This window comes from Orbicella faveolata, unplaced genomic scaffold, assembly GCF_042242905.1.
Source record: "Orbicella faveolata isolate gen_17 unplaced genomic scaffold, um_ofav_v1 contig_2, whole genome shotgun sequence".
Lineage (NCBI taxonomy): Eukaryota > Metazoa > Cnidaria > Anthozoa > Scleractinia > Merulinidae > Orbicella > Orbicella faveolata.
The window spans coordinates 20,359,951-20,383,279 of record NW_028301547.1 but is presented as its reverse complement, the minus strand read 5'-3'; the positions used below and the strand labels follow the sequence as shown (position 1 = coordinate 20,383,279).

General features: G+C 38.6%; 2 protein-coding genes across 2 annotated transcripts; both read right to left on the bottom strand.

Annotated features, from left to right (window-relative positions):
- Window positions 1–2: 2 nt before the first annotated feature.
- Window positions 3–6,463, bottom strand: LOC110046059 (uncharacterized). The gene is made up of 3 exons (XM_020751728.2): window positions 4,444–6,463; window positions 2,638–3,806; window positions 3–1,362 (listed from the first exon to the last, which is right to left on the bottom strand). Exons 1-3 carry the CDS (start codon window positions 5,679–5,681, stop codon window positions 1,055–1,057), a joined length of 2,715 nt encoding a protein of 904 aa, XP_020607387.2. The 5' UTR covers window positions 5,682–6,463; the 3' UTR covers window positions 3–1,054.
- A 1,060-nt stretch (window positions 6,464–7,523) lies between these two features.
- LOC110046048 (3-phosphoinositide-dependent protein kinase 1-like) lies at window positions 7,524–23,295 on the bottom strand. Its single transcript, XM_089290188.1, has 17 exons — window positions 23,150–23,295; window positions 21,089–21,217; window positions 20,062–20,104; window positions 19,731–19,868; window positions 18,837–18,889; window positions 18,079–18,170; window positions 16,416–16,519; window positions 16,160–16,232; window positions 15,204–15,272; window positions 14,589–14,685; window positions 14,337–14,415; window positions 11,858–11,958; window positions 11,093–11,256; window positions 10,364–10,421; window positions 9,531–9,628; window positions 8,998–9,052; window positions 7,524–8,620 (listed from the first exon to the last, which is right to left on the bottom strand). Exons 1-17 carry the CDS (start codon window positions 23,174–23,176, stop codon window positions 8,513–8,515), a joined length of 1,488 nt encoding a protein of 495 aa, XP_089146314.1. The 5' UTR covers window positions 23,177–23,295; the 3' UTR covers window positions 7,524–8,512.
- Between the last annotated feature and the right edge of the window lie 34 nt (window positions 23,296–23,329).

The window sequence follows — 23,329 nt, the reverse complement described above, 5'->3', positions numbered from 1 at the left end:
AGTTTCTTACATGAAACTCTAATTTTATTGATTGAAATTAATTCACGTAAATACTTCTGCAGACTTCCACAATGTTATTGAAATCCAATGTACAATGCATCATTGTGAGTTGCAACTAATAGCCCTTTTCACAGTTACCTTTGCTCATTTGCATTACAATAAAATCTAGCATGTATGTGACGCAATTACGGGCTATTTTGTAGTTTTAGCCCGAAATTGCCTCGCATCCATGTTAGATTACATTGCAATGCAAATGAGAAAAATTTACCGTGAAAAGGGCTATTCATAACAAAATATAAATAATAAAAGTAAATTTATAAGGTCAATTTTCTATGGAACATTCAAATGTGCCTGAGATTTTGAATGACTTAAAACTTGATTAATAATTTATTGTAGTAATTATCATCATTGAAGTACTTATTAATTCTTTTGTGTATCAGTATCACATTGATCTCATAATTTGAATTCAAAAAAAACAATACAGACTATTAGCACAAAAAGTAAAAAAATAAAAAAGTATTATAGTTAGTTCTTATTAACTGAGCAGGAGGTCTGTATGGGAGAATCTTGACTGAGGTTGTGAGCACAGACTGCACTCAGTTGTGTGTACAGACCTCACTGCATTTGGTCTGTACACGACTGAGGTCAAGATTCTCCCATACAGATCGACTAAGCTTGGTTAATAAGATGTTACTTTATTATATGGCAAACAATAACAATTTAATTGATTAATGTAACTGACATTTTGCTTGCGAACGGTGATTTGCTGAACTTAATTCGGCCAGAGTTTGCTTGTCCTCTTTACTGTTTTTTCTCATCAGGCTTTTTGGCAATCCAATAAATAAATATTGTTAGAAGAAAATAGTCATTATTTTTGCATCTTGGTTTGCAACTTTTTCACCACACAACGTTAACGGTCTAGATGGGAAAATCTAGTCTGATTTCAGCCAATCAAATTTGTGAATTCGGTAGTTCCTAGTCCTTGTGAGACAGCCATATAACAATAACAATTATTACCTAAAGCTTAATTTCAAAGTAAAGCTTAATTCAGTGGTTATTTTAAAACTCTTGGAAAACTGAATGAATGATCATTTTCCCTTTTAGATTTATGGCTTCTGGTATTCAGTGTAACAATTTTGCCCTCTAGACCTCCAAAGACATCAGTCATGGACATTTTTCTAATTTTCCCAACATGCACTGACTGATCTTCAGAAACAAAGCTGACAGTATACACTAGATCCAGGTCTTCATCTGAATCTCTAAGCACAGGCTCTGATATGAGACTGGGCACCAATCGTAAACATGATTTGGGTTTGGTATCACCTTCCTTGACGTTGAACAAATTTTCATATTCCTCAGGACCTGTAATAAAATAATTAAATTTAATTATCTATGAAATGATTGAGATTCATCAAAAGCTCACCATGTGACTTGCCATCACATCAAACTGTCTAATATATAGATTTAGGCCAGCTTAAAAGCGTAGCTCCTGGGCCGGGTTGTTCAGAGCCCGACTAAGCTAACCCAGGAAAAGGTAGAATTAATTTTGATTTGAGTTTATTAACTTTGCGGTGAGGTTTTCTGTATATTGTTTGGCCTTCTGTTTTGAGTTTTAATAATCACCATATACACGAAACAAAGCAGCAAAAAATATTTGTACAGAAGAAAAAGTTATAATTCGGTTAATCCTGGGTTAACGTTAACTGGCTTCCGAACAATCCTGGCCTGTTTTCAACAAGTTAACCTGACATGAGCCCGCAATCCAAACCAAAACCAGCACTTGGTCAGCGGTCAGCTTAAAAAAAAGACACGCGACCTCTATGAGCTATAAACTTGAGCCCGCAATATGGTCACGTGATACTGGTCAGCGGATACCTTGTTTTGACAGGTGTCAGTTGATCATAACATAGATGTCCACTATCAAAGAAGTGCACGGTAAACCAAGGCTGCATGTCTCAGTCAACCTATTATTTGGAGTATGGCCGCCACGTTGCACGACTCCGTCGTCATCGTCGTCGCCGTCGTGCGTACGCACCCACAAGCCATTCCGCTAGCCATGATAACCATGAGAAAATCAACTCATGGGTTTCCTTTTCTTTCCTATATGAGTATGGGGCTCTGCTTGGCGGCCCTTTGGGCCGCCGGAGCTCCGCTATAAGGAATGGGAACACATTGGTGTTGAAGTTACTAAATAAACCTAAATTGTTTACTTGAGAAACATTAATTTCTGTTTGCCATGTAATGTTCAACGCTCTCTCCCTTCCATAATTTGAAATCTAAGAATACAGACTGGGATACCTGTCTCCTCCTTCATCCCCCTTCTCCCCATCTTCACCTTTTGGACAATCTCTGTCTAAAACATTGCTATTAGTGAATAGTAGCCCCAAGGTGACCTACATGTACACTGTTGTCTGTCCATGGACCTTAACTTTGCTGAGGTCTCCAAAGTAAGAGGGTGTGGGTGGGTGAAGAAAACCTTTTGTGGGCTGCCCTGTGGATGCTCTTGCACTCCACACTTGCGCTTTGTGCCTCTGCTTCACCTATTCACTTATTCAGGCTGTGGACAGACCAAGAGGTGACCTGTCCAACAGAACATTTACCTGACTGTGCAGAATCAGTCTTCATGTAAGCACTTACCTAGGTAAAGGGGACCTTCTTCTGTTATTTCAGTAATCAGCTGCCTCCCATTAGCATCTTTTATCAACAGAACAGCCATGAAGGAATCTGTGTTGTCACTTGAACTCTGGACACACTGTGATCTTGACTGTGAGGACTGCACTGATCTCTTGTGGTAAGATGGCTCTTTAGCTGCCACTAACTTTGACACATCTTTGAGATTAGCTTGAAGGGCATCTTCTGTTGGAAATTGCTGGTTGTGAATGTTGCTCTTTGATGTCATTTGAAGGTCATTTTCCTCATCTACTCTTCTAGTTGGCTCAGGAGGGAATTCTTTGAGTACTTTTGGATTGGACGGATGGACAGAATGGTCTCTTGACATGGGGGCCTGTGATTCTTCTGCATTGTGATTGGTCTCGTCTTTCTTGTGGTTGGGCAGATCACTGAGTTCCTCTTCCAAATTGGTGGTGTGCATGTCTAGATCAGCTGTAACATCAGAATTCTCATCACTGATTGGAATCAGTTCCTCATTGTAACCTCTCCTATGCAATGGGAGACCAACTAGCCACTTGTTGTCAGCTTTATGATGTTCTTCATAAGTGTTGAAAAGCTTTTGAGAGGCAAAAGAAGGATCATCAGAATACTTCTTCAAAATTTCTGATAAAAAGGCAACTTGAAATTCCTTTGAGGCTACATCGCCATTGCCGTCATCATCATCATCATCCTCATCCTCATCCTCATCTTCACTGCTGTCAGAATTAAAGCGGTCAAAAAAATTGTCATCATAGTTGACATTGTCAAACTCCTGATTATAAAGCCGATGTAAAGAAGAAATATCCGATACAGAAGATATCTTGTGCTCTTCTTGATGGCGTCTTTGCCTTGATATCGGTTTTTCAGCAGAGTTACCATCACTGCCTTGTTGCTGAATTTGTCTGGACTTTCTGGGTTTAACAATCAAAGTCAGGGCCTCCAACTTTGGAAGCCACATCACAAATGCCTGTTGTGTACTTAAGTCTCCTGGTACAGGGATTGGTGCCACAGGCAGGCCAGCCATACTGTGAAACAACCAGCTCAACTCCCCTGTGCGCCCATCAATGACCAAGATTCCAGAGGAATGATTAGCATAAGAAACAAAGACACCAACATCTGTGGAGTTTTCTTTAACAGTGTGCTGAGTCGGGAACAACCTAGCAAGCAAGAAAAGAAAAAAGTTAGCAGATGGATTGTAAGAATGCAGCTTTAAATAGACTACTATCCTGGTCAAAAGTCTACAAACGATCTGTCAACCTCCCCCTCCCCACCCTTAACAAAATAACGATGTTGATCCATCCAAGCTAAGCTCAATGTTCCAGCATGCATTGGAGGACAGTGAAGCAGGGGGGAGGGAGGTGGTCACTTTATGAAATTGAATAATGAATTCACTCTTCAAAAGGAATTCCAAGGACTTTTGACCAAAATAATGTGGAAAATATTTCTTCAGAATTGTTAAGCCTGTATGTCAAAAGCAAAAGCATTTGGCTTAAAAATGACTTTCAAAACTGACAATCCACAAGTGTTCAATCTGAAAACCATAACCTCCAATGGATAGCAAATCCTCTTATTCATACACGTAATGGGACTGTCACATAATTTACATACTACACGTACTAACATAACATAGCCAATAATATCATGCAAAGTCAATACGTTGACAATGGTCATTACAAGAAAGTGAAATTTGTACCTCAACCTAGATTACATACCAACTTCTATGCACAAATTGAAAAAAATCAGGCTACATAATTTGTCTGATGGTATAAGGTGTTAAAACTGTTTAAAGCTTACTTGTGGATGGAAGCATCTGATGGTACAACCTTCCTCCACATAACCACCAGATCCTTTCCATTCATGGCCAAAAGAGAAAGGCTATTTTCTTTGATTACAAAAACAACATCTTTCACCCCGTCACCATCAAGGTCTGTCAGGAGGGGTTCAAGCAGGATGACAGTATCTTTAAAAACGCTGATGAAACCAGTGAGCGAGTCTGGTGTATGGTCTCCCCATGGTTGACCTGGAATCTTCTTTGTCGGCTTTCTAACTTTCTCTAGTAAATCAGAAACTGATATAGCCCATAGTGACGAACTGTTCCCCTTGTATGATGTTGATCCGACAATCACAAATTGTTGTTTGCTTGATGGAGCATGGACGGCAAGGACATTGCTGCCACCATGACTGCCTGGTAATGGTAGGGAGTTGCCAAGAATTTTTCCTGTTGCTCCAGATACCAGACTGATGCTGCCTTCTGAGTACACCTTTTCGTAAACCTTGAGATGTTCCTGGACAAATACAATGTCTCTTTCCCCATCACCATCAATATCATTGACAAATTTAAATGAATCAACTTTACTGTTAGAATGTGTCTGCCATTTTGTGGTGCCATTTTCCGAGTTGAAAAGCACAAGATTTGTTTTCTCTTCAACAAGCAAGCAGTGACCATTGCTCTTCACGCCTGACATGTCTGTAACTCTTTCACAAGCAAGAAAACCAAGGGAAGAATTCCAACTAACATCCCACAGACTATAACCACATGAACCGTGTATAGCCATAAGACCAGCACCAAGGCAATTTGTGCTCTTACAAAGCTGTCTCAAGAAGGATGAATTCCCAGACTCCTTCTCCTCAATTTTAAATTCAACTAAAATATCTCCTCTACCATCTCCTGTCACATCAACCAGTGATATCATCACCGGAGTGATACCGCCCAACTTGTCAGTCCAGTTAACAAATGCCTGGTCTCCCTTTCCAGGACAGCCTGGATCTTTCTGACACTTTGGTTTATGACAGGGCAGCAAAAAGGCAAACGCAAATATTGTAAACACACAGAGCAGCAGAGCGCCTACCAAAGCAATCCGTCGTTTCATCGACAGCGGTTGTTTATCGGCAGATGTCGGCTGCTCGCCTTCAAGGAGAGAGTTTTCGTTATCTGACGATCCGCTTCCCTCTGTATCTGCATCTGCCTCTGGATCGTCGGCCGTCGCTGCGTTCATTTCCATTAGAGGCCTTGAACCGGTCGATGTAGCCATTTGACTGAATTCTTTAATTTGAAAACTCTCTCTCTGAAATCAAGTGTACTTTCAATTTAAGCTATCTACAACAAATCGCTTGGCTCAGATCCTCAGCTGGGTAATTATCCTTTGAATAGTCCAAGATCGCTAATTTTCACTCAAAGTTTCATCATCTCGATGACGAAACGAGATACATGTGTCCCAGTTTATCAGAAATCTTGACTCAGCATAAATCTCAAACCACCCTTGTGAGCCAGACGCGAACGACGCTTCACACATTAACTTTGCGATTACATAAAACAAACTCCTTTTAACAGCTGTTTCGTTCCCTCAACACTGAGTTAATTGCCTTGGTAAACAGCGCGCAAAGTAATTGTACTCGTTCAGAGTCAATTTGAATATGCCTTTCGAAAGGGCAGTTCTCTCCTCTCCCCAGTTGCAGTGTGTTTGTTTCTTAGCTTCAAAGAAAACCGCCTCCATTTGACGTCACTTGAAGAAAATTGGCCTTTAGAACCACCGCGTTTTCAGAATTTGTGGGTTTTTGAATTGTTATCTCCTTTATCAGGCTTTTGTGGGCCCGTTACGATCAGCTGTTTCACCAGCTGCTGCTCCACTTCAGCTCCGCCATGTTCATTTCCAGCCAAATGAACACGAAGTGGGGTATAGTGAGTAGAACAATGGATTTATTTACCGGGGAAGAGTGCAAGGCATACCGGCCAAAGGTTCTTTTCTTCTGTCACTATGAAGAGTACCTACGGACATTGATAGAATTTGAAACATTTCACAAACGAGACCACGAGTGGAGTAAGGGAAAAAATTACATTAAATTTGTTCCAAACGTTTTCATCTGGGGGTAAAATCGTAACGTACGACCCTTAACTTCAAACGAAAGCCATCACCTATTTCACGTGGTACTGTCAGGATCATCTCACATGGTACTGTTTATTGTGTCTCGTGCTCCACAGCTTTTGCGATATTAGAGGAAACACTTTTATGCCTGCTTTTCCAAATGAAAGCTTCTGAGCGGTAGAAGTAATGTGATCCTTCTAATTTCATGAAATGAAATTAAGGATTTGTTTGCCTTCGCCGGAATGCGCTGTAACCGTTACGTTGCGTGACGTTACTGTTGTGAAAAATTCATGGCATAAGGTCAAATTGGCCTTTCTACGGGACGGACAATTATTGCTATTCCCCTCTAAAAAAAAGTGGTTGCAAAGAGTTGTAGATCTAAATCTAATTTATCTCAAGGCCAATTTGACCTTATGCCATGAATTTTTCGCAAAAGTAACGTGTGACTATATTGCCATGACGCCATACAAAAAAGTGTAACGAAAATAAAGAGAATGAACCCGAGGTTACTCCCTTATATGGGCTATACAGGCATGTACGGCCCAAAAGGAGATGGTTTTTCAGCCGTTTTGGTCATAAATAGGGTATCGATTTTGGACATTTTGGTCATAAATAGGGTGTCGATTTTGGCCATTTTGATCATAACTGGGGTAAGGTTTTTGCACCATAGCCTTCAGTTGGGTGTGCGTTAGTTACGTTGTCATCATTATCGATAAGACCATCAACAAAAACCCTTCACAAATTATGTTTACGGCAATTTAACATTGTTCTCAACTAGGTCATTGATTGTAAGGCAGGTCTGTAACAGAGTATAGATTTAACGGGGCACGTCATAAATAGGGTCTCGAATTTCTGGTCAGGTCAAAACTAGGGAAGGGAAAATCGCAGATTTTGGTCATCAAAGGGTAGGGGTTTTGGGAAGCGGGTCGCACACCCCTACTCAATCTTTCATTCTGGGAGTACCCCTCCTCGGGAGAATGAACCACTCTCGCTTTAGCGAAAATAATAGTCTCATGGTTTCAGAGGCTTTATTTCTTCTCCATTATCAATTATATTATAAGCGTTGTTCTATATCTGAAGGCATTTACATGTACAGCCCCTATTAAGGCCGTCACGTAGTTAACGTAACGTGTCGCTTCTTTTGTTTGGGTTGTCACGCAAGAAGCTGTTTACCGTGGTATGCATAGTCACGCAGGACTTCTCCGGTAAGGAAACCATTGCGTGTTTATCCAAATGACAACTGCAAAGGAGACTAGGCGAACGATGTGGAACTCAATGAAATGATTGCGTCGTCCATTCGGTTTTGGATTCAAGTCTGATATAAACGTTCACAATGTCAAGGATGGTAAGAAAGAATTAACGAAAATGGTTGTCGACGATTGAAAAGGACCATAAGACTCACCCGAAGAAAATAACTTTAAAACATTGTGTTCTTACGTGTAACATTCGCACGGAGTTAAAGGAGCTCGGTCACAGCATTGTTAGTTACTTTGGCCATGTACAAAATTACCTTTAACTTGAAGGAAACCTGAAAATAACAGTTTACTAAGATAGAAAAACATCAAAGAGATAATAATAAACCATAAAGGAACAAGGATGGTTAAGAATGGAGAAGATTAACACGGATTACAAACGATGACCTTGAAAAATTTAAGCTAAACTTCTCAAGATGCACAAACCATGACGTAGCTCCTTTAATGCCGGTTTGATAAAACAGTTTTCCAATTACTGTCGACACCTTAGTCTGTGTAGCGCCGTGAACCAATCAGGACTGGGAGCAGACACCAGTGAACAACAGAAGGAAAGCGCGGGAAAACATGTTTGGTCAAAATGACAACATCTTCGCACGCTCTGATTGGTTACGGCGCGTTACTTACGTCAGACTTTTTAACCAGTCACAGTTCTCAAAAAAGTGGAAGACAAGAACCGGAAATTCATCTTGACAGTCATTGGAAAAGCGTATTTTAAAATGAAGGCGCAGGTTGCTGATCAGCACTTGTTTAGAGTTGCGTTGTATCTCCGAAGTAAGCGCGGTGGACTTCTTCGATCTTTTTGACCCACTCCATGGCATATCCCGTGTGATCTTCCAAGTAATAAATACGTTTCGGCTGAAAAAGAAAAGAAAATACCAAGTGTTTATCGATTGGAGATCGCGACTAGTCCAGTCAAACCCCCGTATAACGACCTTCCTGCTTATAATGTCATTTTTAATGGCTGATCATCGGCTTATACCAGCATTCCTTTTGATTCGCTGGTCAGTTTTTCTGCTGAAATAAAGCTTTCATTATTTATTACTTATCATTACCACAAACCTCACAAGACAACGACCTCCCTGATATAATGAGCCTCCCTATACAACAAGCAACCCCTGACAGACCATCTTTCAAATAAAGAGAAAATACCTGTTCAGTGTTAACACCGAGCAAATAAATTTTATTACCTCAAGGTTACAATGTTACACCAGTCACAACTCTCCCTTACTTACCGTGTGAATGAAGAAAACTTCAAAGTTCTTGGCTTCGGGTCTGAGGTCCTTTGTCCTGAAACAAAAGAAAACTTCATTCAATTTCAAAACAGATTTCCGAGACCAAAGAAACGACGCGCTACCGGTACCCAGCCACTCCGTCCTCGCGAACCGAACGCTGTTAGTCAGTTAGAGTTGATCTCAAGCCCTGTCCAGAATAGGACGGAGAAATTTGAAAACGCCTGTTTTGCGTTTTCAAATTCCCCTAGTTTGAAGAGTGTTTTCGTAAAGCTTCGTTTTTGTTACGGATTAGTGTGGACGGTAGGCTTAACCATAAAATAAAGCTGAGTTTTCAATTTTCTCAGGCGTAGTCCGGACGGAGCCTCAGCTATCGCCTCGATTAATTCTCACGCTTCTTTCGTGTTCTCCAAACTTACCGCATGCATTTTATCTCGATAGTGCACGTAAAAGCATGAATCAATTGTTTAATAAATCACGGACTGTAGAGTTTGAGCTACTATTTCTAATCTTCCGAAATCAGACAAAAACTTTACCAAGGAATCTGTCCTTTGAGTTCCATTGCCGCTGCATCAACGTAATACAGGCGCGGACCTTCTGTAAGAATCAGAGTTCTTTTGCGGGGAAATAGTCCCTGTTAGAAGAAAAGTTCCAATTAGAGGATAACCCAGGCTTGAAGATAACCTATAAGAAAACACCCAATTTTAAGAGAACGGGAGATCATTCCAAACTGCAAATAACAGTCCCTAATTTTTTTGAAAGCTTTCGCAGCAACTCCGCCCGGTTCATCGTTCATCGTTAACGGTCAATAGGGCCCTACAGATCGAAATACGAGTTCAAGAGCGCGAACCAGTACGACTTTACAAACTTTGTACCAATGCTTTTGATTATCACGTTTGATTATCACCAATCTGATAGTACTGGTAGTCTCATATTTAACTGGTCAACAACAGGTAGGAGCGAGGAATCTCGGAACATAATTAAAACTAAGTAAATTAAATTAAACTAAACTAAATTAACTTTGTTTTTTTTTTTCTAGACTATCGCCTCATGTACCTTTTTTTTTTGTTCTTACCACAATTTGACGTCTTCTAACCATTAACTGATCAGACGCATGGCAGCATGGAATTTATTTGCTACATAGAGCAGAGAACGCCATCTTCTATTTGGTAAAAATGGTACTCAAGAACCTACGAGAGGAGACTGAACGGCGATCCAGGCTCAACGTTTACGTTAGAGGGAGCATTTTTTTGTTCTTGTTTTTTGGATTGAATCTTACTAGTTTGACGATCAGCAAAATAGAAACAAACTTTTCACTAGACCGTAGTTCAATAAAGTTTCTTTGAAAACAAGATATCGCCGAACTCACCTTTCTCTTGTCGACTACACCAGTCTTAATGATAAGATTATTATCAACAAATTGATGCCTGTGTGAAGAAACAATAGCAACGATTAATATTTCAGTAGGGGGTTATAGCCTGGGAGCACGCTCTCGCGTTTGGGTACGAAAAGACGGAAAGCAGCCCTTGAGGGCGAAACCAGCGCCTGGTCGCAGGCTATAGGGATTACCATCAGGATGCAGGCAAAACTGGTTCTCCTCCAGCGGTAGGTTATGAACTTGTCCTCTGGACTATTGTACTTAACTTCAGACTTCCTAAATGTCACTACGCCAAAATTTCTTTTTATGTTTACCTTCCTTCAAGGTTACGTTGGTTTACGGTCAGGTCTTGACCTCATATATTCGCCAGCAGCATTTCATACATCCAAAAAGAAGACTCAAAGGAGCAAGCAGGACATAGTTACATCTGCTCAGCAAAAGCCATATGCATGTGCGAACTAATAATTACATTTTACCACAGGTCCGCATTGCGTACAAAAGACTACATCCGCATAGATCTCTGCTCACGTTACCTGCAACGCTTAGCTAGGCAATAATTTTGATAGATAAAAGGAACTTTGTACATAAAAATGGTGTAACACTGCTATGAAAAGATTGGTATTAGACGGGCTGTTTAGACCTGATTTGAATAATGGAGTAAAGGGGGGAGGGTGTTACAGCGACTCGTCTGAACACATTAGTGAAAAGTAAAATTCTTACCACGGTGATTCTTTCTGCTGCTTCGCTAATTCCTCCTCTCTCTCGCTTTGCGTGAGATTAAGAACGTTCCTAGGTTCATTTGAATCCGGGACTTCATCGGACAGGCCAAATCTTGCTAACAGTTGATCATCAAACTCATCACTGTCGCTGTCGTGAAGACTGACCTAAAATTGAAAGAAAACAGAAAATCATCACCAGGCTAAAGACGACTATAAACTACTCAAGCCAACAAGCGCGTCAATAGTTATGCGAGATGAAGGCGTCACGTGAGTCACGCAAAAGACCGGACACAGACACCAGGGTTTAACATCTTCACTTGTCCACGTTGGGCTTAGTAGTAAGTCATGTCGTGTGACTTGTACATACTAACATTGCGTGACTCGTTATGAGAAATAGAGGCGTGCGTCACAAGCGTCTAGCGTGTCACGCAGCCGAGTAAATTGATCATAAATTTCAAATGGCTTTCTTTGACTTTCTTTTACTTTTTACTGTGCGGTAAGTGAGACAGACACTGTCTAGAAGATGAAAAAAAAAAAAAAAAAAAAAAAAAAAAAAAAAGCCTATTGCTTCAGGTTAATAGACACTAATGCTCGTGCTATTCCTTGATTGTGATAAAAAAGTAAATCTTCAACGAAAATTCACCTAAGATGAACCTTGTTCCTCCTACTGGACTGGCAAATGACAATATAAACCTCTATGGCCAAGTCATTGCTGTTACGTGACATAATTCTCCTAAATTACAAATACAATGTACAGCCTGTTGACCTTGTATTTGCTGCGCAGTCCTTCCTGATCGGTGCACGTTGACGGTAGATATGGCAACAAATCAGGAGGTTTCTGATTTGGTAAATCTTCCCAGTTAACTCCTGGAAGAAGAAAAAGAAGCTCATCGAGATAATTTTATCACTTATTAATTCGCTTAACGCTTCAACGAAATTAAAATAATCTGAGAGCTAATCTCCATCGCTGAGAAAGTGTGAACCCAACCTCGTCCCCAGGGCGCTAGCTTTTCCCCTCAACTGTGGGAAGGGCGGGAAAAGAGACTTGGTGTTTTGTGGTCACGTGTCCGGCCGACGCCAGAGTCTTTTTCCGCTCAACCCCCATGTGAAGAGAAGTGTGTGGATATCGAGTTTTACGTGCACGTGTAGATGTCAAGTTTCGTGTGGACATCGACGTCGCCAAGTTTCGTTTAAGGTTACCGGATACCTTTACAAGCATCTTAAAAGGCGTCTCGCGTCCAAGCGATGTAGCACGTCCGGTTTAAACTGTAGATACCTAAACCACATATCAAATTAAAGCTTATAGAGCTGGCTATCACACTATGACAAGAATTGTCAAATTTTCACGACCTCTATAAACTTGCGCATCCGAATCATGTTTTGGGTCCCTTTTGAAAGCTACAAGTCAAGGGGAATTTGTTCGTTTGCCCTCAAATTTGGACAGAAGCTAGTTTGGCATATAAACAACAAAAACCTGTCTGCGAATTTTTTAAATCCAAATATTTTTACTCCGAGAGTGAAAGATGTTCTGCAACTTTTCACTGAAATTAAATATGGCAAATCGCAGACACGTTTTTTAGCGCTTTTGCTCCGGAAAGTGAGGGACAAATTAAAAAAGCGAAAAAAAAAAAATTCGCATTGACTTCTAACTTTCAAAAGGTGATTCGGACGCTCACATTTAGAAGTCGTAAAAAAATTCGACAGTTCATTTTATTTCAATATTCTTGGTATAGTTTGATAGCCAGATCTATCAGCTTTAATTTGATATGAGGTTTAGGTATCTGTAGTTTAAACCGGATGCGCTACATCGCTTGGATGTGAGACACTTCTTAAAGTATACGGTAACCTTAACCGATGACTTGAGCACTGAGTTTTTGAGAAGACGTCGAGTTTTCTGTGTCCTGCGGAACTTTTGCGTGGAGTTTTGAGAAGGCTAGAAAACAGGGCCTGTTGCTCTCAATTTAATTCGGCCTTTGGCCTCATCAACTAACACCTAGTAGTAGTTAAATCTTCTAGTGCTCTATAACGAATGCCGTTCTCTGATTGTCTACGTTATTCACTTTCTATTCTGTTGTAGATAGTGAGTAGCACGGCGGCCCAAAGGGGACATGCTGCAATTTTAAAATTTGCTGCAATTTTAAAATTTGCTGCAATTTTTTAATAATTTCTGCTGCAAATCTAAAAGTTGCTGCAATTTTAAATAATTTCCTACAAACAAATAAAACTTGCTGCATAATAAAGATACTTGCTGCAATTACTTTTAACGTGCTGCAAATTGAAGAAAATGTTGCAGCACATATAAGAAGTTTGTGCTTCAAAATTAAAAGTTGCTGCAGAAATAAAGGTTGCTGTAAAAATAAAAGCTGCTGCAAAAATAAAATGTTGCTGCAAATAAAAAGAAGTTGCTGCAAAAATAAAGTAAAAATATAATGCGCACGCATCATGGCTGGGGAGGTCTGGACCGATCCACGTTTTCGCGGAAGCCATGTTGTTTCCCTTCGATTTTGAAAATGTTCTGCTCTTCTTGTGGGGAAAACTGTCCACTTGAGGCCATAGGAAACATAGGCCCTCCTCCTAAGCCGCCGTGACCTTCTTTCTTGTACCGTCTTTCTTACACTTGCTGCAAAATGTTTTTCAATTTGCAGCACATTAAAGGCAATTGCAGCAAGTATCTTTATTATGCAGCAAGTTTTATCTGTTTGTAGAAAATTGCAGCAACTTTTAAATTTGCAGCAGAAATTATTAAAAATTGCAGCAACTTTTAAAATTGCAGCATGTCCCCTGTGGGCCGCAGTAGGGATTTAGATAAAGTTTTGAACAACTAACTAGATTTATACTAAAACAATAAGACTATTCGCTTTAGCTTTCTTTGCGTGATAGAAATCTCAAGCTCACAATCTAATTGTTATTTAGATAGAGTGGTTTTCATTTGAGTGGTCTATGGAAAAGTAATTAGTTTTGCATGAACTACGCTACATGGTTGGCTTAAAAAACTGGCGTCATTTTTTCATCCAATCAGATATAAAACTACAACCAATCCTGAATCGCGACTCACTCGCACGCGTTTTCCCGCGCTTTGCGTCAGCTACATCTAATTACTTCGAGTTTTGATTGGTTCTCTGTATTGTCTGTGTTTTTGTGATTGGCTAGAGTGATTAATTTGGTTTTGGTTTTACGACAATCGATTGGAAACCGCTCTATCTCAGCTAAATAACTGTTAAATAGTACATCCATTCAGCCTATACCTTCATAAAACTCGTGACTTTTCAGAGATGGAAACCCTCCGCACTCATCACAGCCAAGTCTCTTTGTTGGATCCAGCACCTGTGTTCAATCGAGACTGTGGATTATTTTTAGTAAAACACAATAAAACCGTTAACTTACTTCTCTGGCAGAGGTTTTGGAATAAGTCTATCTTCGCAACGTTATAATTCCGATAAAAGATCCTATTAGATTTTGAAACAGCGGCAAAGTAGCCATAAAAGATCTTCACTTACCAGTAAACTTTGGACAAGATCCTTTGGAACTTCTGGAAAACCATTAGGAAATTCGTACTCTAGGGCGATTATCTTTTTAAATATCTGATATTCGTTACTGTTGAATTGAGAAAGAACGACATCAAAACAACAGAGCTGCAGTTACGTGAATGCTACTTGCTCTAATCCTATGTACGCCGGCACACAAGTTTTATATGCGAGCGCGAGACATCCAGATTCTAAGAGGTTCAGTCGACATTACTTGTAAAAAAAAAAACAAACAAACAAACAATAAGGACATTGAGACTTTCTCAGCCTCACAAAAAATCTGTTGAGACTCTGAGACAGCTTTGTGAAAAAATTGAGAATGCGAGGCGCACATAACCGCTACAAAACGAGACTGCGAGACCCGTAAAATTCGACGAAAAATTAGCGAGACCCAGAATTTTTGAAGGACCATTAACCTTAACAAGCCTTACACACCATAAGTCAATGTAAGTGCAGACAAGTCCTGACTAAGCAAGTCAGAAAAGAACTCTGTTAGGCCTGCACATTATACAAATCACTTGCAACCTGTTGCTTATTCGTCTTGTATCAATTATGTTAAGCAAAATTTAAAAAAAAAAAAAAAAGTACCTGGCTCTAAATGGTGGCAATCCAGAAAGAAGCTGATAAATAATACAACCTAAAGCCCAGAGGTCAGAGCTACAAAGAAAAGGAGAGATGAAGTATAAACATTAGTTTTTTTCAAATGTACGTCGTTTACGTCCCAAAGTCGATTAGCCCCTAGCTGGCTAGCCTCCAACCAGGAATGGAGGAACCCCCATTCAAGGTCAAAAAGCAAGAACTAGCCTGACAGTGTTTTTGACTTCTGATTGAGGACTAAATGGTTAAGCCACTGTAATCAACTTTGGGGCTAAATGACCGAACACTGTTTTCTACTACAGCAGTGGCAAACTGTCTCAACCGGGAGCTACTATGCTTGAGTTTAGTGACATTCAAAGCAGTGTTTTGCATTTACTGAAACTGTAAGAAGCTATATGAAATGCCCTTCTTATAAGCCTAGCCTGCAGACCAGACGTTTTCTTTCCATTTTCTAGGCAGGAAGATTTAGCAAGCGAGTGACCCAACAAGCTCACCTGGGGTGAGCAAAACATGGGGTGAAGTGGGGAGGGGGTGAGCACAATAAGAAAGAAAAGCAAAGGGGGAAGGGGGTGAGGAGGAAAGGAATCTTTGCCCCACCCCCTGCTCGTTATTTTTCACACTCAGTTTCATTTTCCTCACAGACTTTTGGGAAAAAAAACGCCTGCTACACAGGCTATGATAAGCTCAAATAAGAAGGATATTAAGTCCATCAACTACCAATTAGATCCGAAAAAAAAAAGTCACAAAATTGTGATTCAGGTCAAATGATCTTTGCCTTTCCTGGCACCAGTTGTACGTTTTGCTAAACAGTATTGACACTTAATTACTCATCACATTTTGTTAGCAACTTATTACTTAAAAAACTTACTTTTTCACCACCAAAGGAATTTTCTTCCCTTTCTTTTGTTTTGCATCATTACGTTTGCATCACATATAACTGGACTTACCTTTTATTAGCTCTCTTGTCTGTTAATAGTTCTGGTGAAACATATTGAGCTGTTCCTACAAATGAATTTCTCCCTAAAAGGACAATGTTTACAAAAATCAATTGACCTTAAAGTTCGACCAATAAATTTAAACACTGTTAGTAGCATTACATGTATCTCACCAAAGTTTATTAAGTTATCCTACTATTTAATCTGGGATATAACTGTACGCTGTAGAAGACTCCTCTGGCCCAAAATGAGCAAACCTATTTCTCACCTTTGTCATGAACTTCATTGCCACTGAAGATCTTTGCTGTACCAAAGTCAGTAATCTTAATGTGCATATCTGCATCCAGAAGAATATTTTCGGGTTTCAGGTCCCTACAAACAACATACAGCCTTAGAGCTTTTCACAATAGTCACTTCAACAAACTCACACACTACAGAGTGCAAAAAAAAAAAAAAACCTAATAGCTTTTGCCCAAACATGACACTGTTGCCAGTACTTTCCCTTGAAAATCAGAGAATTGGGGAAAGTGTATTATAATCATTTCTTTTCTTTCATTGGTTCCAGTTTATATATTTTTTTGAAACTGTGTCAGCTACATGTATTAATAGTACCTCAAGCTTCTCGTCTAGGCATGAGAAATGATTCATAATAAAAGATAGCAACTGGCACATTTATCTTACATGAGGGGAACTCCCATATGAAAAGGTCGGGGATGCTTGTTGTCTCGCTTAGGGGTATAAATTAAGGATTCTGGTCTCAGTTACAGTGTTCATGACGAAATGCCACTATTTTTAGCTGCCAAAGTATCTTTTGGGGGCGAACTCAAAGAATTAATAATTAACAATACTTTAAAAAACACTCTTATGACCATTTTTGGCTCAATTTACTAGCGCAGGATCCCATCCTGAACAGCAGCTGGTTATAAGCCTATTCCGTTAAGTGGTATCTTTTAGGTAAGGTAAGGTAAAGTCTGCATGCGAGCCAAGTGGCCCATCAGGCCGGAGCTTATCCCAGTTTCTGTAGCATGAAGCGACTAGGAGTATTTCTACTCCCCCCTGGATGGGATGCTAGTCCATCGCAGGGTTACCCCCAGCATTAAGTTCGCCGGTACCCATTTATACACCTGGGTGGAGAGAGGCACTGTGAGAGTAAAGTGTCTTGCCCAAGAACACAACACAATGTCCCTGGCCAGGGCTCGAACCTGGACCGCTCGATCCGGAGACGAGCGCACTAACCATGAGGCCACCGCGCCTCCCAAGTGGTATCTTTTAGGGGTCTAATAAAGCTCAACACATGCCAAGATTGGTCTCCTTTAGGGTTTTAATTCAAATTTTCGAATGAGCATACCCGACCTTTTCCCCTGAGGTTTATCCACCATTCTCAGCACACAAAAACCTTAGCAACACTCATAAAAATGTCCAGAAAGGTTCTAAAATCTTCAAACCTAGCATACATAATGTTGCTAACTAGTACATGGGAAAATGTTGCAAAAATATGGCTGTCTTTGTGAGTTATAAGTGGTACAATGTACAGCTGCCATCTTTTTCCTACACAGCAGATGAATTATCGGATGAACTATTGTTCTTTGCCCAAGTTCATCCCAGATGGATGATCCATCTCTAGTATAAATCCGGCCAATAATGAGTCATGCTGAAAGTTCTCAACTGGGTTTCTGGTACTCTTTCCACCTGGGAGACTTCAAATTGTAACCTCATTTGGCAGATCAGGGGATTAAGGCCGTATCTGAGGAAACTCCTCGATAATCCAGGAGAGATGACATACTTAAATATGGCTTAGGTGTAAATAATGGCAATGCTTATTGACTGAGCTATTATGGCTGGAATGACCTCAACATATATTATTATCTACTTTCTAGTCCTATAAGGCTCAACCACTAAACATTGTCTTTATTTAAGCCAGTAAATGGTACCTGTGAATTATTCCTAATCCATGAAGATGTTCTAAGGCTGACACAACCTCAGCAGAATAAAATCTTGTACAACTGAGATCAAAAGAGCCAAGCTGGAGAGAAAACAAAATGATATTCTTTAATTACAGGAATCCTCTTATATATAGATGCAAGACTGATTCATATTAGCTAAAGGTTATGAAAGTAGAATTACATTGTTGTCAAGGGCTGGGAACTTTTAAAACATCTTGAGTTGATTTTAAGGTACAATGTTTGGTCTATCTGTTGTTGGATGTTATAATTACTTTCTCCAGGATATTTAAGATCAAATGGAAATAAATGTCAAGGACCAATAGACTGAGGAGCTATAGATCCATAACAAGTTATAATGATACAAATTTATGGTCTTTTCCTACAGTTGAAACACCCTATTTTGAATTCTCAAGACATGTAAGATTGCAAGGGCCTTGAAATAGCCAATAGAAATTACCAAAAAACATATCCAATAGAAAATAACCTCAGTTCAAAATAGCCATAAAATTGCAATAGTGAGAAGTGTTCTGTGACATGATAACTATGCATAGTTTAAAGAGCACATCTAGAATAAGTAAATATCATTATATTTCTGTAATATTTGTAGCAGTTTAGGGTTTATGTTTTTGAGGTTTAATGAAAGACTATCAACTGCAAAGGACTGCAGTATCAATAAAGACATGGGGAATTAGGTATAAGGTAATAAAAACAAAACAAAACAAATTGTAGTTAAAAATTAAACGTACCTTAATTATATATGGTAATAACTCTCCTTTCTTGGCATAGCTTAACCCAAAATCTGTTGAACACAAAAGCTAAGGACAATAATCTTTAAAAGTGTTATACACAAACTAGTTAACAATATCTAAGTCTTTTAAAATATGCATGTACTTGTACTGAACTGAACAACAGATTTTTTGGCTTAAACGTTTTGGCCTCTGTGTCACAACTATTTGTGTGCAGGCGTGTACCATGAATATGAAAATGTCCTTTGCACAGTTGTTTCCATGCAATTAAAACCTATTTTCATATGAAAAATCACACAAAAGGACTCATTTCCATACGTGTACATGCAAAAAAGCAAATTTGAAATGGCCTATTATAACAATCTCTGGCAGAGATAGAAATAGACTTTTACAAAGATATGTGTCATATAGAAGAATAATTTTATTAACAATTAGTAATTTAAGATAAGGTAATTTAAGACAAGAAAAAGAATGATCTATTTTACGAGGGTTAAAACTGACTACCTTTGGCCTGGTAGTTAACATAATGGCTCTTCAAATTTACCAAAAAAAATTTAGAAGAGTGGAAACAGAATTATTAAAAAAGTATATTGAATGATAAAATAGTCCCTTGATTTATTCTCCAACAACATCTTTCGAACTTTAGCTTGATGGGATACTTGAAAGAGATAAATATTTGTTATCCAAAAGGATCAGTTGCTGCAAGGTACAGTAAACAGTTCAAAAGTTGTAAACAGTAATAATGTGAGTCCCAAATAAAAAAAATGTTTCAATAGCAGACGTTTCAGACCCAGCCCTTCCTCAGTGCTAAGTTGTCTCTTGAGTTTTGATTGGGACACGTCATTGAATAAAAAAAGGAGATACCAGCATATAATGTCTTTGTGGTAAGGATACATAGCTTTTCTTTATCTTGGAACGTAAAATACAGTCTAACAAAGAATGGATGATTGAGTCTGCTTAGTACTTCCTTTTCTCTTGAAACATACTGAGCCTTTTTTTCTCGTATTATGTGCCTCTTCTCCAAAACTTTCACTGTGAAAGAGAAGGATAAATAATATCATACCTCAAAATAACAGTTTGAACAGAAATTGCAAAAAAATAATATATAAATAATATATCAGGGGAATTAAACACATTACTTTATAACATGTTACAGTACCTCTAACAAGGTTATCGAGGAAAGGTGAATTTAATAACAAAGCTAACAACAACAGCAACAACTTACTGGCATATTCTTTCCCAGTACTTATTTCACGGACAACATAAACCTAAAAAGTTACAAAAAGACTCAGTCAGTTGTAACAGCAGTTGGGTGAGGGAATGAAAACTCAGCCACTAAAAGCAGTTCAATGCGACACAGCAAAACAGGAAATCAATTTAAATGTACTGCATGTGACCACATCAACAGTTAAATTCATATAACACACTGAACTGGCCAGAACTCAAAGTAAATAAATGTAGATCCAGCAATTTAATAGGATGTATGCAGTGGTGGTCCTAGAAGTTCTCAAAAAAGGCGTGGCAAAAAAAAGCTCTTATAATAATAACCTTGCTCCTATATTTTTAACTTAGTAATAAAGGGAAGTCCACTCTGAATATTATTTGACCCTGCAGCTATAAAGAAGAGAAACAGTGAAAATGTGAACACTGACCATCATCATAATATTTATCCAAGTATTAGCCAAGGAGCACCTGTTAAATTCTAATGTGGTAAATACAAGTAAAATTTCAGTTTAAAATCAGGTCTCACATGGTAAACTTGAACATTGAACACTTCATCTGAAGAGTGGACATTTGAAAAATTCCCAGAATAGCTTTGATCTTGATAGTAATGCACTTGTAACCAGGTTTAACACTTTATTGAAATTGTCAATGTGAAATTGATGCAAGTAAATAGTATATATCTGTTGTTAATATTTACTGATCATTGCAGTTAATTTTTTATTTTAAATTAACTATAATTATGCGGTTTATTTTCTTTGAGTAACTTTTTTTTTTTCAATCATTGATCGTTTTCTAACCTGAAGAAAACAAATCACTTATAGTTGAAATCAAAAATTAACTACAACACATCTATCCTGGCAAGTCTGAAAAAGCTGTTTATAGTATTAATTTAGTCCTTTTTATGCCAACCAAAGGCTAATGCTCAAAACATCAGCTTTTTCAAAAAGTGACCACTCAATATCATGTCATTTAAATCTCAGTGAAATAGGAAAGGTTCCACAATGTAACTAATAAATAGAAGAACTTACAGTTGAAAATGCACCCTCTCCTAGCACCTTCCCAAACTTGAAATCTTCAGGTCTTTTTTTCTTTACCGGTTGTGGAGTTGGCGACGTGGGTGAAGGAGCAGGAGAAGACGTGGAACTTGAATTTTGCTCCTAGAATTTTAAAGCAAGGAAAATGTATATAAACCTTCCTTGCTTGCCTCTTAATGACAATGGGTCCACAAGTCTTTTGCCATATATATGTGTTTTTCAGTGCATGTTATGTACTCAGTCCTAGGTATGCAAGCCCTCCAAGTCCCTTGGTTCCACCAAGAGACTTTCGTGATTTCGAGCCAAATTTCTTTAATAAACTGTGAAATTCTGATAAGAAGCCCTGACCACACATAATTTTATTCAAAGGCCTTTTTTTGGTAAGCTTTCTTGGTGGGTAAGGGGGGGTAGTTGGCTTATAACTAGAAAGCCTAAAGTCTGCATTTCAAAATTCCTTGGGTCTCTATTTGGAACAGATATCATATCTGACAAATTTTAGATGTGAATATCAATAATGGTAAAACTCTCTAAATGAAGTAAGTTCTGAAATCATTATATAAATATCCAAAAACTCTGAGCCATAATAATACTAATTACTGCCAAGGTTACAAGGCAGCCATTATAAACGTAATAGGCCACGTTCGATACATCAATATTCTAACACGGCTCCGAGACTTTCAGGACAAACTTCTATATTTGGTGTTGTTTTCTTTGTGTCCAAGTCTCTTTTGGGAAGTGAGAGACAAAAGAAACTTAAACAATTTACAATTTTGAGACAAAGGCCTCGGAGCCATGTTACATTATTGATACATCAAACATGGCCCATTGTCGTTAAGGTACACAAATGTCTGGATTTCTGGGTGTCTACATTGTGTCCACAGTGTCATGATCAAGGGCAATGTTATTGTACATTGTTTATTGTTCATTTCTTACTGCCATCCATGTGCTCAAACTCTTGGCAGGGTGTTGGTGGGTCGTGGCAAACAAACAATCGATAAATTATATCTATTTTTCTACTTCATTTGCCATGTCGAAAATAAGTTCATTCCCTTACGGAAGTAATTCATCAGGGTCACAAAATAATGTTTTAGTGACATGTCAAGAGGAAGACAATGTGCTTTTATGCACTTATCGGTACTGTTATCCAACCAAGTGTTCTCTTGGCAGCATTCCACTTACTCTCAGTTATTATTCGTGTACAAAAAAAAACTGGTTTAAATTTACAACAAATATAAAACCAGATCTCTGATTGGAGGCTTGTAATGGGAAGAAGTGCTAAGAAGAAGTCAAGGAATATTGAGGATTATATTTGCAGAGAGGGCATATAATTATATCCATTTTTTTTTTTGATGGGGGGAAGTTATCAGAATTTTTATGGTGAAAATAGTTGTCCAGAACATTCTCACAGCAAGATAGCACAATATATGGCATCAAATTTCTCTGACATGTCATATTTTTACAATTTTTCGCCAGTTTCTATATGACAATAGTTCTAACTAAAACTTTTTTTTTTAAATTGGCCATCATTTGAATGAATCCCGGGTGCCTAAAAAAATAAACGATCATATTATTTTATTTGACCATTTTTCTGGATTAAGAGAGGAATTCAAAAATGGACCAGAACATGCTACGAGAAGATGACAAGAAGGCAAGATAAAAAGCAGAAGTACGTGACCACCGGAAGAATCTCTTTGTTCAAAAGGATGCCAAATATTCACATGTGTCTGCTTTGCTCACAAAATAATCCCTCAATTAATTTTTAACCTGTCATCATTGTCTAGTACAAATATTACTTATTAGCTGAAAAATGAACATACCAAAGATTAGCTCACGATAGAAAACAGATTCTAAATTGAAAATGAAACTGGTTGGTTCGACCGAATCAACTGTACCCAAACGGATGTAAGAATATTTCTCACCTTTTCAGCAAATTTAAGTTATAATATAAGGTTAAAAAGGTAGACACGGATCGCTTGTCAAATAAAGAAAAATATTCTATGAATCAGAGGAATAACTTTACAATGTCTATCATTTTCAAGAAAAGGATGAACTTACCTCTTTTTTCTCCCCATTTTCCGCCATCTTCGTGTTTTTAAAAAAGGTTAAAAGTGGAGATGAAACATTCTGAAAATACCGAAAACTATTTTACGGGAGGTCTTCTACAAACAGAAACCGCTGACCTGAGATGTGACCTGGGTTCGAATATTCGATGCGCGTGCGCTCTGTAACGCGGGA

Excerpts from the sequence above, each read along its gene's own strand:
- LOC110046048 (XM_089290188.1), bottom strand. The coding sequence starts at position 23,176 with ATGGCGGAAAATGGGGAGAAAAAAGAG. Across the intron at positions 19,869-20,061 it reads TACTGGGAAAGAATATGCCA|TGAAAGTTTTGGAGAAGAGG; the intron begins GTAAGTTGTTGC and ends TCTCTTTCACAG. Across the intron at positions 18,890-19,730 it reads CCAAGATAAAGAAAAGCTAT|ATTTTGGGTTAAGCTATGCC; the intron begins GTATCCTTACCA and ends TGTGTTCAACAG.
- LOC110046059 (XM_020751728.2), bottom strand. The coding sequence starts at position 5,681 with ATGGCTACATCGACCGGTTCAAGGCCTCTAATGGAAATGAACGCAGCG. Across the intron at positions 3,807-4,443 it reads TCAGATGCTTCCATCCACAA|GTTGTTCCCGACTCAGCACA; the intron begins GTAAGCTTTAAA and ends CTTGCTTGCTAG. Across the intron at positions 1,363-2,637 it reads AGAAGGTCCCCTTTACCTAG|GTCCTGAGGAATATGAAAAT; the intron begins GTAAGTGCTTAC and ends ATTTTATTACAG.